The sequence below is a fragment of the Myodes glareolus genome, chromosome 27, assembly GCF_982192425.1.
Source record: "Myodes glareolus chromosome 27, mMyoGla1.1, whole genome shotgun sequence".
Taxonomy (NCBI): domain Eukaryota; kingdom Metazoa; phylum Chordata; class Mammalia; order Rodentia; family Cricetidae; genus Myodes; species Myodes glareolus.
In genome coordinates, this window is record NC_142052.1 from 33,656,624 (window position 1) to 33,673,048 (window position 16,425).

Genomic DNA, 16,425 nt, shown 5'->3' on the forward strand with positions numbered 1-16,425 from the left:
CTTTTAAACATAGTTTCCTTTGTTAAAAGTAGATTCTTTCATAGGCAGTGGTGGCACACATCTTTAATCCCAGCACTCAGGAGGCAGAGGCAGGCAGATCTCTGAGTTCGAGGCCAACATGGTCTAAGGAGTGAGTTTCAGGACAGGCAGGGCTGCACAGAGAAACTTTATCTCAAAACACAACACAACACAACAAAACAAAACAAACAAAAAGAACAAAAAAGAAAAAGAGAAACTTTTTACCTCACCAAGAAATGCGCCCTCCTTTTCAGTCATCTCTTTCAGTGATTTCTCCCCAGCTCTCCCCACCTGATTCCTCATGTTTCCGTCCTTATCTGCCACCAGTTCACTATGAAATCTACTGTTTCCCCTTCCTAGAGAGACTCAAGGCTCCACACTCGAGCCCTCTGTGCTGCCTAGCATCTCTGTGAACTGTAGCATGGTTATCTTTTACTTTTCGGCTAATACCCACTTAGTTCGAGGGAAATTTTCCAAAATCTACAAGAATATTCCCAGCTAAGACTCCTAGCAATAGTGTAGCCTGACCTAGCCACCTCCTGTGACCAGTGGCGGGATTGAGACACTAACTCAGCCACCTTCTCACTTTCAAGTGACCCTTTGATTCTGTGTCTTAAATATCTTCCAGATGCCGCTCTTTTGTCAGCTGAAGTGGTGTTGATTTTTCATTTCCTGCTTCAGTCTCATTAGAAACTCTGCCCTAGAATTTTTGTCAAAATGACTTCTCTCCCAGGTAAATCTCCATGCACACTCTGCATTCCTAAAACCAGTCTGTCTTTTACAGTGAGAGTTCCATTGATCTGCTTTGGTCGTTCAGCTTCTGTGGGTGGAGATAGGTGTGAATGTAAAATTTTCAACAAGCTTGGCCCATCCACAAAGTCCGGCCACAGGTATTCCTCTCACTCATACCGGGAGGCCTCTAGGGGGTATGTTTGCACTCCAAACTGAGACTCGGTTCCCCGAAATACCCTCAGAATAATTTCCAATGTCTTCAGACTCATGTACGCCTCCATGTGTGATATGTTTCCCTATCTCTCTGCCTTTCCCATAAACCTCTTGTTTACCATCTACTGCATGCCAACCCAGTTGTTTGGGTTCCCCAAACAAACCAGTCTTTGAAAACCTTTGTCTGTGTTGTTGTGTTGGCCCACGCTTCCCATTACTCAACGACGTCTTTGTCTTTCAAGATTCACTGAGAAAAAGAAACTTCTGAGTTGTTTTTGCCCGTGCTCCTCTTCAAAGCCCAACCTGTTTTACACAGATTGGCCATAATCCCCTTGCGTATAACCTGTGCCACATGTTCATTCAATACAGTGATATGTCTTATAGTTGTATCAAGCTAATGATAGAAACAGTAAAGAAGGCATTGAGTCACTGTCTGTAGCATCAGATGGTAAATCATCGTATATTCCTAAGCTAGAGTGCCAATATGCGGCAGCAAATACAGATGAGAAGCAGGTGGTTCCAACTCTCCCTTAGGCTATCGTGTGTACATCAGTCTGTCATCATTCCTCAGTATTCTTTGTCATGTGAGTTATAAGTTCCACTGTATTTTATGTATGTGTTTATATGCTATTTTCCAAATCACGAATCAAACCACTTGAAAGTAAACAAAATCAATATTCTCAGAGGACACTCCAATTTTCCTATTCCCTGACCTGTCCATAGCTCACTTTGATCATGAGTCTTCTCACAGTTCTGTGAACTCTAGATAAAATGACTTGAGAAGATAATTTTACACTGTCGTCAATCCACTGGACAAAAGAGACAGAAAGTATTTGTGAGACTTTTGCTTCATCTGGTATCCAAGTACATTGATACTACCTGGCATAAATTGCGAAAACAGATAGAATTTAGCATTGTTAGCTCCATTGCTTTTATTTCCTATGAGGTCATCTGTCTCCCCCAAGTTCAGCAGCCCAGTAAATCACCTACCAAGTACTTCACACATCTTAAATATCTACTCTCGTTGCCGCCATCCGCAGGATTACGCAGTGAGATGTCAGCTAATAAATCAGAAGGTCAACCCACTAGAATGAATACATTTTGATGGAGGCCAACCCAGATACAAGGCGCTGGGGGTACCACCTCTTGAATAACAGGCGTTCTTGAAGTAAATCACGTGTGAAGTCATAGCACTCTCATGCTCTAGCAGGACCTGTCTCCAAAAGACTCAGCAGTGTATTAAATATTGGGCACAATTTTTCCTAGGTACTGGTATATTGGGTGACTCTCTCCACACTGTAGGACCCCGGTGAGAAAATTTATCACACAGTCAAAAAAAAAACCTTTGTTCCCACAGCTTCGTTCCCTGAGATAAACTGAGAAGTCAGTCCCCTACAATTATCTTTTATGGGCAGGACATTTGGTCAGGAGAGAAGCCTTTCAGAGAGATCACATTTGGGACCTTCAAAGATAGGGCTATGGCAGGCACATCTGAGATTGTTTGATTCATAGTCCTTCCTGATAAGGAGCTTGGATGCCCCAAATTCACCTGCAGCCAACTTGGGAAAGTGCTAACCTCAGCAGGAACCCCGCTCTAAAGCTAAGCGTGCTATGAATTCCGTACTCCAACTCTCACCCCAGCTTATTGATACAAGATTTTCACATAGGAAATTTCCCACCTGTGCCCTAACCCTGAGAGACAACAGGGAAAAGCCATTGTTTATTTGGCCAGCTCCAGAGAAAAGCTATCCATTTCGCGCAGACAGCACGGGACAAGCACCACCATTTGGCATGCATAGGTGAAATTATCAGGCTCCGGATTTTCTACTAAATAATCATAAATTCCCCTTGTTCTAACTGCTTGGGATAATAGATGTAATTCATGAATCTGAGATGTTCCTTTTAGCTAGCTATGTTGGTGAAAATGTTAACATGGACCAGACTCCACATGTCTTCTTCTGCAGTTGCACTGGTTACCATAGCGACCCTGCCAACAGAGAGAGTGCCTAATCACTCCATCCCTCCCCTCTTTTCTTTCACATCTATTGATCACAAACCCTTAGTTTAATTAATCACCACCGAGGAAGGCAGTATCACACATGGATTCCCCTTCTCTCTTCTTAGAATTTGAAACCTCCTAAATCAACTTTTTTGTCTCTGGCTGCCTGGGCATCTTTCTAGCCATGCATCTCTGAGGGGCTCTGAGGGGCCATAAAGAGAGCTGACAGCTTCGCTCTGGCCAGTTCTTATCTGTTTTATGACCCTGAGAAATTCGTGCCTTGTAACCTTGCTATTACCACAGGATAATAGCAAGTGTGTGTGTGTGTGTGTGTGTGTGTGTGTGTGTGTGTGTGTGTGTGTGTAAACTGAAAACTTTACAGCACAGCAGAGCAATAAAGAAACTGGCCCACAAGTATGGAGTGAGAGATTGATTTTTTTGCCTTCAGATCCCAAGTCTTCCACTGGCTGTAGATTCCTCTCTGAACCCTGAGGGAACCTGGGGGCTGCTCCGTTCTCACTATTCTGTCTTTTCAAATAAACTTTATTCAACAATTGTGTCATATTTATTGCAGTTTTGTCCTCATTTAAATACGCTTTGAGGTTATCCTGAGTGTCTCGTGATGCATGTATAGGTGTCTTACAGAATGCATTCCTTCAGGCTTTATTTGGTGTATACCTTTTTTCATTCCCATATCAAAGTATTAAACTACTCCATAATTCTTATGCCAATAAACTCAGAGGCTTTAAATATTATATTCTGTCCATTTTGAAACTGTTTTGTTACAGTATTTTAAAAAGAAAATGTGCTATCAAATGACAAACTCAAGCTCGCTTTGATAATATGACAAATATGATTAATTCTAAAGAGCCTTTTCTCTATGACCAGCAATTTATTATTATTATTTTAATATTTGATTATGGTACTAAACAGGTGAGGTGCAGGGACTACTTTCCCAAGGGCCACAGTTGGCAAGGGGCAGGACCAACTCTGTGTGGCCCAATCCTCTGCTTTTGGTGGCAACAGGGGCCAAAAACCTCACCACAGACTGAGGACACTGCAGGGCCAAGGACCCAGACGAGACCCCAGGCAGCAGCCGTCCAGGCCTGGACAACACCGAGGCCCCAGATGGCAAGGCTGGCCGCCTAGATCTGTATGATCCAACAGAGGCTCAGCCCTTGGGCACTAAGATGCACTAGATGGCAGCCTAGACCCCTGACATCCATATGGTTCTTGGTGGCAATGCAGATCAGAGACATCCACACAGACCTCAACTGCTCTTGCACCATGGACCCAGGCATTGTCCTTGGCAGCAGCCCCAGCCGGATGTCACCTTAGCCTTGGTTGGCAGCACGGGTCACTAGCACCGCCTCTGCTAGCTCACCCAAGGCAACAGGCAGCAAGGAGCAGGGCCGGTCCTCCTACTCTCAGGTCAGCTTCTCCACACGCACTCCACCAGGACCAGGACGGTCTCTACTGTTTTGCCCAAACAATGTACAAGACCCGCTCTGCCTATTGCTACAGTTGGTAAGGGATAAGACAAGCTCTTCCGTTCTCGTACCCCCGAGGCTCTCCTACCCATGTCTGTCCTCTGAGCAATGCTGATCGTTCCCCACCTTTGTCTCTTACCTCCCGCTGCCACCCATGGCAGCGGCGGGGGAGGGGGGGGGTGTGGGGGGGGGGTTGGGGCGGGGGGTGGAGCTGGTCCTGCCCCTCACCAGCTGTAGCACCGCCGAGAGGTCCCTGCACTTTTACTGGTGTACACACTAAAGGTGATATTGGGGCAGTCCTGTGGATACGAGAGGAGGAGATTGGTACCTGCCATTGCCTCATCTACCGTGCACTATCATGGATGAGAGATACTGCGGGACCGCCTTCTGCTCCGTCAGCCAATAGCCGCGGAAATACCAGCCCACTGGGGCGTGGTATATTTCTCTTTAAAAGAAGAGCAGCAAGCTCGGCTCGGCCTCTTGGTTCCGGTACTTGGTTCCGGCTCCTGCTCCCTGGTGTATGTAAGTTTTACCCCCCCCCAAAATAAATACCCCCTTAAAACATAATTGGTGTGGGATTGATTCGCCATTAGAGAGAAATATACCTTCCCATACGCTAGCCAGCTGAGAACGTTTCTCACCTTAATTCACTATTTTCTTTCATACTTTTCAACCAAGAGCTTGAGCCTGACTTTGTCATGTTTCATAGCTGAAAGAGTCCATGATGACTAGATTCAGGTATTCATTTAGAAAAAAATTGCATTTTTCATATATTAATTTCCCTATGTGACGATAAGTTGTTACTGTTATTAGTTTTATTTCGTGCTCACTCTAATATTTCCTTTGCTCTATTAATTCCTAAAAAAGTTATTTTTATGACACTATTACCGTGGCCAAAAATAAATTTTTTCTACTGTGCATTTTGTATGCTAGAACTATAAACATTAATGATGGCATAGTACATGAATCAAGTATGAATATTCTGAGTGAACTTTGCAGTTATATAGTATTACATTTTTATTATTCATTCAATGAATAGATGGTGATCTGGCAAAAATACTAAGAAAATTTATGTTTCTCTGTAAATATGTTTCCCTGCCTTTGTAACAAATGTGCAGAAAAGAGTATGGGTAACTATCATGATCTGATGTCCTGTCACCTGGGTACCCTGTCCCTTTATCCTTATAAGAGACGAGCCCTGCCCACTCCCAACCTTTTTCTGCAGAGGCAAGTGCATCTCCAGCCTCGCCTACCTGTGTGTTTTCTCTTGGTAGCGTTTCTCTCTTCTCCCCCTTCTCTCTCTCTCTCTCTCTCTCTCTCTCTCTCTCTCTCTCTCTCTGTCTCTCTCTCTGTCTCTCTCTCCTTTCACTTCTCCCATTCTCCCCTTCCTTTTCCCTTCCATGACCCACTAAATAAACTCTATACCCAAACTCTCTCTCTCTCTTTCTTTCTCTCTCTCTCTCTCCATGGCATATCTGTCTATCTCTCACCTGCCATGGTCTCCCACCCACTGACCAGCCTAGGTGGGAGAACTAGGAGGCCTCAGGTGACCTGCTGCTACCCCACCGAGGCCTTGGGTGACCCGCCGCTGCCCTGCAAAGGCCTCTGATGACCCACCATGGCCCCTTTTGGGACTGGCTACCCCTCGTGGTACCGCCACTCCCCGTGGGACCAGCCTTCCCCCCCCCCACCCCTGTATCTTTTAAAAAAGAATCACAGTAATTATACTCATAAAAATGAAGTAAAACATTATAGGTTTTTGTAAACGAAAAGTAGAGTGTTAAGAAAATGTGTAGGATGTAAATATATCACCTGGAGTGCAAAAAGGGGAGGAGAACCTTGCCAGAAAGAGATAATGGAAAGGCATCTGAAACATGAGGGATGTCAACTGGGAACATCTCAAGCTCTGAAGAGAATGGTTGGGATTACATTTTAAGTTTGATATCCAGATGAAAACCAAAGGCATAGGTATGGATAAAATCAGGCAAGGGCATTGAGTCAATACTGAGATAATATTGTCCTATTCGGGAACAACATTGAGATAATATTGTCCCAGTAGGGAACAGACACACTGAAACAACTGGGGAAATGACCCACTCACAAAGAAGGATGAAACGGTCCTTTACAATGGAGTGGCTATTTTGATTTGAAAAAGAAAAAAATCAGCGGACTGACGTGCCCTATGTTCTACAGACTGTCTATGGCTCAGGGCATGCGTAGCCGCTTTTAGGTTTTTAGGGGTTTGTTTTGTTTTGTTTTGTTTTGCTTTTGTTTTTGTTTTTTGTTTGTTTGTTTTTCCAAAATCAACTTTTAATGGTTTTCCTTAATGTCTTCTCAATTCTTTGTAATTTCAAAGGAAAATGGGTTCTCTTGAGCTACGGTAGATTAGCATGTGATAGCTTCAACTACTGCTTTGCCCAGATTTTTTTCTTTTGTATTTTCTTACTGAACCCGGGCTAGGTAGTGTTTTCTCAACTTGACATAAGCTAGCATCACTTGGGAAGAAAGAATCTTAATTGAGACAATGCCTTCATAGGATAGGTATGTAGGCAAGTCCACAGGACCTTGTCTTGGCTAATGATTGATCTGGGAGGGCTCAGCCTTTGGTGAGTGGTGCTTCCTCTGGGAAAAATACTTCTGGCTAGTATAAAAAAAAGTAAGTTTGAGCAAGCCATGTGGAGCAAGGCTGTAAGAAACCCGCATCCATGACCTCTGCATCAGCTCAGCCTCCAGGTCCCTGCCCAGCTTGAGATCCTGTTCTGACTCCCTTTAAAATGGAATGCAAGGAACTAGAGTAAGTGAGAGAAGCTCTTTCCTCCCCAGGTAGCTTTAGGTCATGGTGTTACATCACAGTAATAAAATCTCTAACTAAAGCAGATCCATAATACCATTTTTGAGAAAGGATGATGTTTATAAATTTTAAAATTGAATCTTTTTTAAAATAGGGAACAAATTACAGTGAACGAAGCCGGGATTTATTAAATTGTGCCATGAGTTTGGGACTCTTTTTAACACCACTCAATTGCTAGCTTTCCTTCCTTTTGGTTCATACCAGCTAATTAGAGAGCTTTGTTTGTACTTTCAATAAATGAGCAATAAAGAAATGCCCCTATCCCCCTTATTTTGCTTTTGGTTATCTAGCATCCAAGATAAAGGTAAAGAAATCTACTGCTCTGAAGAAACCTGTGTACCCAGAACACAACACTTTGGTGTTGTGCAGATGGAGTTCTAATAGCATTCCCGACATTTGGGTAAGAACTGGTATTTCTATGGGTGGAAACTATTAGCACTTTTAATAAATGGAAACCAATATGTGTTTCTGGATTTCTTATATGAACCCGTACCGCTTATACAGGCTGGATTTAAAAATAATCCAAGAGCATATCAAATATCCTTAGTGATATAGTCAAATTAAAAAATGTTGAGCTCAGATAATAATCAAATTAGAAAAAATGAAGTTGTGAAACAGACACTGGAAATAAAATGCTGATAATGCTCAGGCTAAATTCGTACTTGATACACATTGAGGCATGTTTTAGTATCGGTTTATTCAACCATAAAATCTTCATTTCCTTTACTCTTTATCAATCACCAGCCAGAGTTTTCTAAGGCATCGACTGTCTTCACTGAGGTCTTCATACCTTTGAGGGCAGTATTATCTGTAAGTCAGTGCAGACATAATGGAAGGTACTCGTTGCTTCTGTTCAGTGATAAACCTAACTACCAAAAGACCTTGGTTTTCACTATTGGGAGCTAGAAGGATCTAATCCGGTCAAAGGAATTCACAAAATGAGAATGACTGGCGGAAGCGTGCATTTAATTCCTTGCTTTGCAGAGATACATAACCAGAGTGGTGTGCGTGGCGTGTCCTTTGGGAAGGCCCAAACTATTTATTTTTAAGTAAGAAATAACAATGGAGCAAAAGAGTCACAATGAAGATAAAGATATCTTGAGACACAAGAGGACCTGTGTGCCCTGGACTTAGACACACGCAAGTAATACAAAGCATTCTCAATACAGTATGAGAGGAACAGTCAACGGGCCCTGGAACAATGTTCTGTCTCTCAGAATTGGGATGTTTAGCTGTTCTGTGTTTACAAATGGCATCGATGAAAAAATCTTTATTTTTTTAGAAAATTTTATAGAGGTCACTTTAGCACCATCGTTAAGAGAAAAGTAACACTATTTCAGCCCTGCCTATCTCCAGTCTTGGAATAGCAACAGAAGCACAGCACCTTTCAATATCTAAAGTATAAACAAGAACAGAAGTCTATCCCAGCTTCTAGAGATGAGGTAGCTCATGCTAAGAAATGTTGGGTCATATTTTCTTGTGAATGTTCTAATTCCAATCCTCACATTCTTATTTGAGGGATCGTCACAACTCCAGGTTTCTAGATCTGTCCTTTGTGAAAGGCTTTGGAAAAAAATGAGATTGTACCCGTGGGGGAGTCTCTCTCTGGGGGTGCGTTTAGAGAAGCATGCGGGTAATTGCTCTTTGGTTTTGCATTCAATATCTTCTTACATGAGAAAACACAAATATCGCTTCTACTAGTATTGAAAAAATAGAACAAATAGGAAAATGTTACTCTTAAATTTGAATGAAAAAATCAAAATGTATCAGTCTTTGCAAAATAAATTGGAAAACTGAAGCAATCATGAGTTTTTCTTTCCTCCTGAAATTCAACAACTGTGTGTTGTTTAAGGATTTCGTTTAAGAAATGGAAATGTGTGATATTATATTCTTCTCAAAGAATTCCTGTAATGGCATTACAATCTCATGACACTCGTGAGAGCTTCAGCCACGAAGTAAAATACTTTGCATTCATTTTTTGTTAATAATCTGGGAATAAGGGGACACGGAAGGGCACTGCTCTCTACTTTCCAGACTGCAGCCAAGCAAAGTCAACATTTGCTGAGGTTTTCACCCCGCTCTACAAGCTACCTGCTACAAAGAAGAATTTCCTCATAAATACTAAGCAATTTATTCATTACCGTGAAATGACTGGATGAAAACATATTTATTTCTTAATCGGTTTACTTTTTGGCAAAGGCGGTCATTGTCATTGGTCACCTTCAATCTAAACTGCCGTATTGAAAAGTAGTTTGAGTCAATTAAACTTGAGGATTGTAAGTAAAATAAATATTTCGAAGGATAAGGAGGCCAGGCACTTCAGACCGTATGTACAAAGCTGACGCAGGATCAGCCGTTACTTCAAGAGTCTCAGGATCAACCTCAAACAGGCAAAGTTCTTGTGAAAGGTGGTGGTCACGGATGGCAGTTCTTGTTCCCGCTGGTGTGGTCATCGAAGGCTGTGCTTGTTGTCGATGTATCTGGGCTTCTGTCACATGAAACAAACCGGCCCGATTTCGACGCCAAATTCCTGGTCTGCGCTGCCAATATCCACGGGAGCGAGGTCTATAATGGGCAAGCGGGCCACGTTCTGCGTTCTGTATTCAAAGACGGTCTTGCCCACATTGCCGTTCCGCTTCTGGAATTCAACAGGACAACGGGTGAATGGCATACACAAGCTGTCTAAGAATTCGGCGCAGCAACACCCTCCCACGGCGGCTTTTTGTATTATAACAGCAGTGCCATAAACAGCGCAAGCAAGTGTGCCACTAGTGTCCGTGGCAGAAAGGAGACACGCAAATCAGTATTCCTCTATTGCAGACTCACAAAAGCTTCTGACTGGGGGTTTAAGTTTAGCTCACAGAAGTTTAAGACAGATTCAGTAACTTTACTTGCTGAAAATGGAAAGGGCGTTACAGAAGACTATATTTCCAAAGGCTAGATACGTACGGAACAAGTATCTTGAAGAACTGTGTATCTGAATCTAATGTTTCCTTCTCCTTTGATTTCTAAGTCATTTGACCCTTTGAGCAGGACAGCTTTCTTGAGGTTTTTGGCTTGGTCATCCATGTATCCCACGGTGTTCCTGCAGACGTAGGTAATGTTCTGGGAGGCTTCTTTGGATAAGAGGCGCAGGAAGGTCATCTGAGTGATAGCTGAATTAGGTGACTGGTAATCTCCGTAAGTGAACTAGAGAAACAGAAGGATCGATGTGACAGAGCATACCCAGGAACTCACAATGCCCCCCAAAGAGATGGCAGATTGATGATAGGTACACAGATAGATAGAGGACTAACTGACCATAGGCAAATCGAATTTGAAAAATATTACTTTGTTTTCATATAATAAGATATTATACCTACCCAAAGGAAAATACCTATGCATAGTCATAAATATCTGTGTCCTTATGACCTCAAAGAAGACTAAAAAAGACTTCAATTTCCCTGAGAAAAATTAAATATTTTCAAATCTGCTTTAATTTTATACATATTATATACATTATACTTAATAAATACAACTCAGCTTTTTCACCCATCAAAATAAAATAGGAATTAAGTGTAAGTATAAATCTATTTTACTGAACGGTTAAATATTTACAGAAATACTATTTTCTATAAAACAAGGGTCCAAAACTCATTTCCAATTAGCTCTTTCTCACCCACAGCGTTGTGCTCTGTCTCCGGTGGCATCATTTTGATTTCTGGCATATCATTTTGGTTGAACCACATTTTACCTATTTATATTTAAATTTTTATTTTCCCTACCCAGAATCACAGCTCTTCCATACCATACTAACTGGGTCAAGGTAACCTGGGGTGGAATGCTGATTTTGTAATAGATCACACCACGCAAGACCTGATAAACTCTGAACACTAGACCGAAACAGAAGCATAAGGCAGACGGAAACACAGAGAAACCATCACTTAATTAGAAAAATTAGTAAGCGTGGGGGATATTTCACAGTTTCAAGGGATTCCTTGAATGTATCTAGCACGCATCAGCACTTGTCTTTCTAGGCACTACACTAAGCCCTAGCATTCGCAGAGACAGTGAGCTCAGCCTTACCACCCGCTCTTTAAAATAGCAATAAGGTTTTAAAAGGTTTAGTAATTTAATAAGTTCCAGATATGACCCAGGTGTCCTGGGCTGAGACAAGACCCCTACGACTCTACTACATACCCAGTGATGTATTTAAAGGAACTAATACTAAAGATTCTTTATTCTTTATTATTTATTCATTCTACTAAAAGGAAAAACTATAATTATAAATTCATATTAATTAATCTTGATTAAACTTACTTAGAAAAATATTTTGCATTTATAGTGAGGACTATCATTTCAAAGTAGGCATAGTTAAAATAAACCCGGTCAAAAATACAGCAAAGTTTTAATAAATGAGAAACATAATAAATAATAAGAAGTAAAGCATATAATTCGGAGTGAACATAAATTCACCTGAGATCCTCTGTTCATGTCGAGACCATACCACACTGGCTTATTGTCGGGAGACTTGCTGGCCCACCAGGTTTTAAGTGGAACACTGGCTGGGTTTGCGGAAATACATGTTTCTCCTGTTTCCATATTGCAGTAAACTTTGATTGCATCTTCAGTCGAACCCTGGTTGGGGTCAATCCAATACTCACCTATTTTTTTAAAGAGAGAAATAGTTGCTAAATGAAGATGATCTCAAACATGATGATGAGCCTCTAAAATTATCACTAGAGATGTGACCCATTATTCAAAATGAAATTGTGAAGGGAATGGGGAGAAGGCTCAACAGGTGAGGTGTTTGCCATGAAAGCCTGAGAACTTGAGGTGGGATCCAAAATCCCCAAATCTGTACAAACTAGGTGGGTGCGGTGGCCCACTTGCCGTCCTAGTATGTAGAAAAATAGAAACAGAAATCCTGGCATAAGCAGACAAGCTAGACTATCTAAGACAATGAGCTATGGACTCAGTTGAAAAGCAAGTCTTAACATTTAAGATGTACAGTAATTGAGGAAGGTATCTAATGTCAATTTTCTCCATGTATACACATGCACTCACATACATGTGAACACACAAACACACAGGCATGCAGTAACTCACAGATCACATAGGGAGGAATATAACTGATAAATACTGGGAGCTTTCCCCATGCTAACTGCTTTTTAAAGACACTTTTCCAGATTGTGTATTCCAAACTCAAGACATCCAAGTGATTTGTAAAATAAGATATACCAAGTCACATACATACACAAACAAACATATCTACTCACATGTATTTATTTAGGTCCATAAACATGTGTATGCTATTCTACATAAATTATAAAAATTAAATTTTGAATAAAATGAAAAGAGATGCAAATTGTACAATTAATAAAAAAAGTGTATATTTTTTAGAGGGAACAGTTTTTAGTTGCCCCCTTGACATCATTTAAAAGTTAACTGAAATTCTGGTGTTTTACAACTCATTCTTACAGTTTTAGATACCCCTTTTCTGGGTCTAATTAGATCATTTAAAATTACTGGAGCAGAAAAACTTAGAACACTGTCCAACAACTAAGGAAGACATGCTTCTTCATTCCAAACTGCCTTAAAAGCTCACTATACATTATTCTACCAGGAAGGACTGCAAAAGAGTGACTGGCCAAACATTAAAGTGCAATAAATGGATTCCATATGCAAATAATTTAGGGAAACATGTACTCTACTGGTCTCTGAATGGTTTACCTAATTACACTTCTGAATGATCTTATAGGTGGAAAACCATCTTTAATTATGCAAGAGCAAGTGTTTTCTGAAGGTACATATGTGTGTTGGGACCACTTCCTCAAAATTAGGTTTTGATAGACTATGACCTATATTGTATATTCTGTCTATCATCTTTGTAATAGTTCATGTAGTTGTCTCTACCACAAAACTGTAAGCTCTATGGCATGTTAAGAGTTTTCTCTTTGTGTCTACCATTAGTTATAAAGTTGCAAAAATCTTTTCCTGCTGCAGTTGCGACTAACTCAACCCCAACCACATGTATCACTGTTCCAGGCTCCTAGCTACTCACCGCTCTGCTTGGAGGAATGGCAAAGCCTTAAGTCATCACAGGTCCGGGCTGGGTGCTTCTTGGAGCCATCAGGGCTACGCATGGTTTCAATCTGACTACTGAGAGATTTCAGGGTAGCGTGGACCCCAGGGTCGGTTTTGTTTGTGTCATCGGGAGCCGCCTGGTCTTCAGTGAACTCGGGAAGTGGGTCTGGCATATTCTCATCGTAGTGGCCCATGATATCACCAAGAGCAGCCGTGAGATGCCCAGGGGGACCTGGAGGACCCGGGGGCCCAGGCTCACCAGGAGGACCCTAATGAAGGAGCAATTGGGAAGACGTTTAGAAGCGCTTTGGTTTTGCTTTACTAAACTGCTGCTATGCAGTGCGCTGGTTGCTACAGCTTGGCACACTAACTTGTCGATACTGAAGAAGGGTGAGTCACGCTTTTTAAACAGGCAGGACTAGCCCACCAAGAAATAGCACTGCAAGAATGGGGAGTGACCCCCAGCTGTTTTCCGTGCCAAGAAAAAAATATCTACAAGTCAGGCTCTGAGATAAGCAAAGCTTAAAGCCAAACTTTTCACTTTGATGTCCTTCTTTGATGATCTTATGTATCTCAGGTGAAGCATGTTCAAAGTTACATTCTTTTGAAAATAATCTGAGGCAAAATACAACTGAAATTCTTCATAAGCAGCTGTGTGCAGGAGGCAAAAGTGCTGTCAGGGTGTGGAATCTTGTTCTATAAGTCTCTGTAAATACCAGGGAAATAGCCACAAGACCTCCAACATGGAGCTTCTTCCCTTCTCCAAAGCAAGGAGAAAGATGTGAGGTCTTTTCGTATGTATGCGAATGGTGGTAGATATAAAAATTCTCTGGACTGAAAAAACTTGAGGAGAAGTTCCTTTTCGCCTTTTCATTTTTCAGAAAGAATTGAAGGAATGTGAAGCCTCAGATAAGCCCAAAAAGTGGCAAAGATTGCAAGTTGAGTGCTTTCCATTAAGACCTCTGAATTTTCAGAAGAAACACTGAGTCCTGAAAGAGCCATGTAACTAAAGAGATGCGGAGCCCACATCTCAGACAGAGAGAACACCCTGGGTGTCAGAGACAGATGAGCCAGTGCTGGCTCTGCCATTCCCTGTGAGGCTCCAGGCAAGGCATCTTAACTTCTACGCAAATGCTTTCTGTTCTCAAAACACTGAGAAAAGGGAGACAGACAGATGATAGTAAACTGGCTGGCTGGACGACAGATTTCCTGGGAGGTCACCATGACTCCACACATCCTGTTACACTAATCTAAGGGAAAGAGCCTCAGCTCACTAAAACCCGTGAGCCATAAAAAAGTCAATTAAGAGCCACACGAACCAAATTGTATAGCTGTTTTCTTCTCATAAAGAAAGAAATGGGGAGCTTTCTTGACTATAAACTTGCATACTTACATACCTACATAAAAATAATACATATTGAATTGATGGCACTGTTACTGGGGGGATAAAGATTAAGAAAGTAGGGTCAGATAAATGAGATCAAAGAAACATTAGACAGAAACTTAAACATACACAGTACATATGTGTATAGATTGATGACGCATGTCTAAAGACAGAGAAGCTAGGGTCTAACTAACATGGTCTATTATTGGATATTATCTCATACTAAATACCCTTAGATTGGGAATTGGAAACTTTAAATTAAAATCTTGAATGTCATTTTCAGTAAGAAAACTTTCAAACTCATATTCTCATCTTGCTCCAGGCTCCATTCTCTTTACTTCCCTGCCATGACATATGTACCATGAACTATGAGGGAAAATAAACGCTTTCTTAACTTGATTTTTTTCAGAGTATTTAGTGGCACCAGGAAAGCAAACTAAGACAATCGCAATTTCAAACAGTACAGTAGTTGCACAACTTTGATAAGAAAGCAATCATCGCTGGATATTTGACCTCAGTGTAATAGCAATCCAAGGACTTGGTATCTTGAACTCTCATTCTGTATGTTCTAAATACTGTGTGTTTGAAGACTTGGAATAACTTCTTAAGTAGGTAACCTTCTATTGTTACTTCTAAGCTTATTTTAGGAGTATCTTAAGACTTTTGTTAGCAAGGTTTAACAGATGCTGCTGAAGAAACTCCATCTTTGTATCAGTATCTTCCATGCAAAGTCTTATGAGCTTACCTCTGGTCCTGCTTCTCCTACACTTCCCCGCACACCAGGAGGTCCAATGGGTCCAAGTGGCCCAGGGTTTCCTTCTTTGCCTGAAGGGCCTACTGGTCCAGGAGGACCCTGTCGGAACACAAAAACTGCAGTTTAGAGGAAAGAAATGTCTCTCTAATAAAAGAACTATCATAGAGATTGAGTAATTACCATGATTGCTCAAATTCCAGCCCTAATAACTAATAAATGGCCTTTCAGCATTTTGTTACATTTACAACTTCGTTGTGTGTTAACTTTCCATCACGAATTCTGGATAAAGGACCAAGATAAGTTTAAAACTCTAGCAGACTGTGGTGATGGTTTGAAAGAAAATGGCACCCAAAGGGAGTGGCACTGTTAGGAGGTGTGTCCTTGTTGGAGTAGGTGTGGTCTTATTGGAGGAAGTGTGTGGCAGGCTTTGAGGCTTTTATATGCTCAAGATACACCCACTGTCTCAGAACACTTCCTGTTGCCTAAAAGATGTAGAACTTTCAGCTACTTCTCAGCACCATGTCTGGCTGCATACCACCATGTCTCACCATGATGGTCATAGACTGAACCTCATAACTAACTGTAAGCGAGCCAGCCACACTAAATGTTGCCATGGCTACGGTGTCTCTTCACAGCAACAGGAATCCTAACATACATGCTAATCACCAACTTTCATTGGTAGCAACTCTTTCATCAAATTGTTAATAAACTCAGTTGGAATTTCAGTTGCTTTACAAGTGAATTACGTAATTTGAGTGTTTGCTGAAGATGAACGACAGTTCTTACACCACAGAACTCCATCACAGCCTAGTGTCTTCTTAATATTGTTCTCAATTTATGTCTATTTATGCTGTATTTAAATATATCATTTTTTGCTAAATCCTCTTTCTAATTTTTTCTAATTTCCTAAGTATCAGT

The 16,425-nt window shown here is 41.3% G+C and overlaps 1 protein-coding gene across 1 annotated transcript in view; it reads right to left on the bottom strand.

Moving 5' to 3' along the window:
* Positions 1-8,252: 8,252 nt before the first annotated feature.
* Col5a2 (collagen type V alpha 2 chain) overlaps positions 8,253-16,425 on the bottom strand; it is a 131,635-nt gene continuing 123,462 nt past the window's right edge. The window contains exons 50-54 of the mRNA XM_048456004.3: positions 15,499-15,606; positions 13,347-13,638; positions 11,759-11,946; positions 10,253-10,492; positions 8,253-9,941 (exon numbers count right to left, since the gene is read on the bottom strand). Of these exons, the coding sequence (XP_048311961.3) occupies positions 9,795-9,941; positions 10,253-10,492; positions 11,759-11,946; positions 13,347-13,638; positions 15,499-15,606 (975 nt within the window). The 3' untranslated portion in view covers positions 8,253-9,794. The remainder of the gene's footprint in view (positions 9,942-10,252; positions 10,493-11,758; positions 11,947-13,346; positions 13,639-15,498; positions 15,607-16,425) is intronic.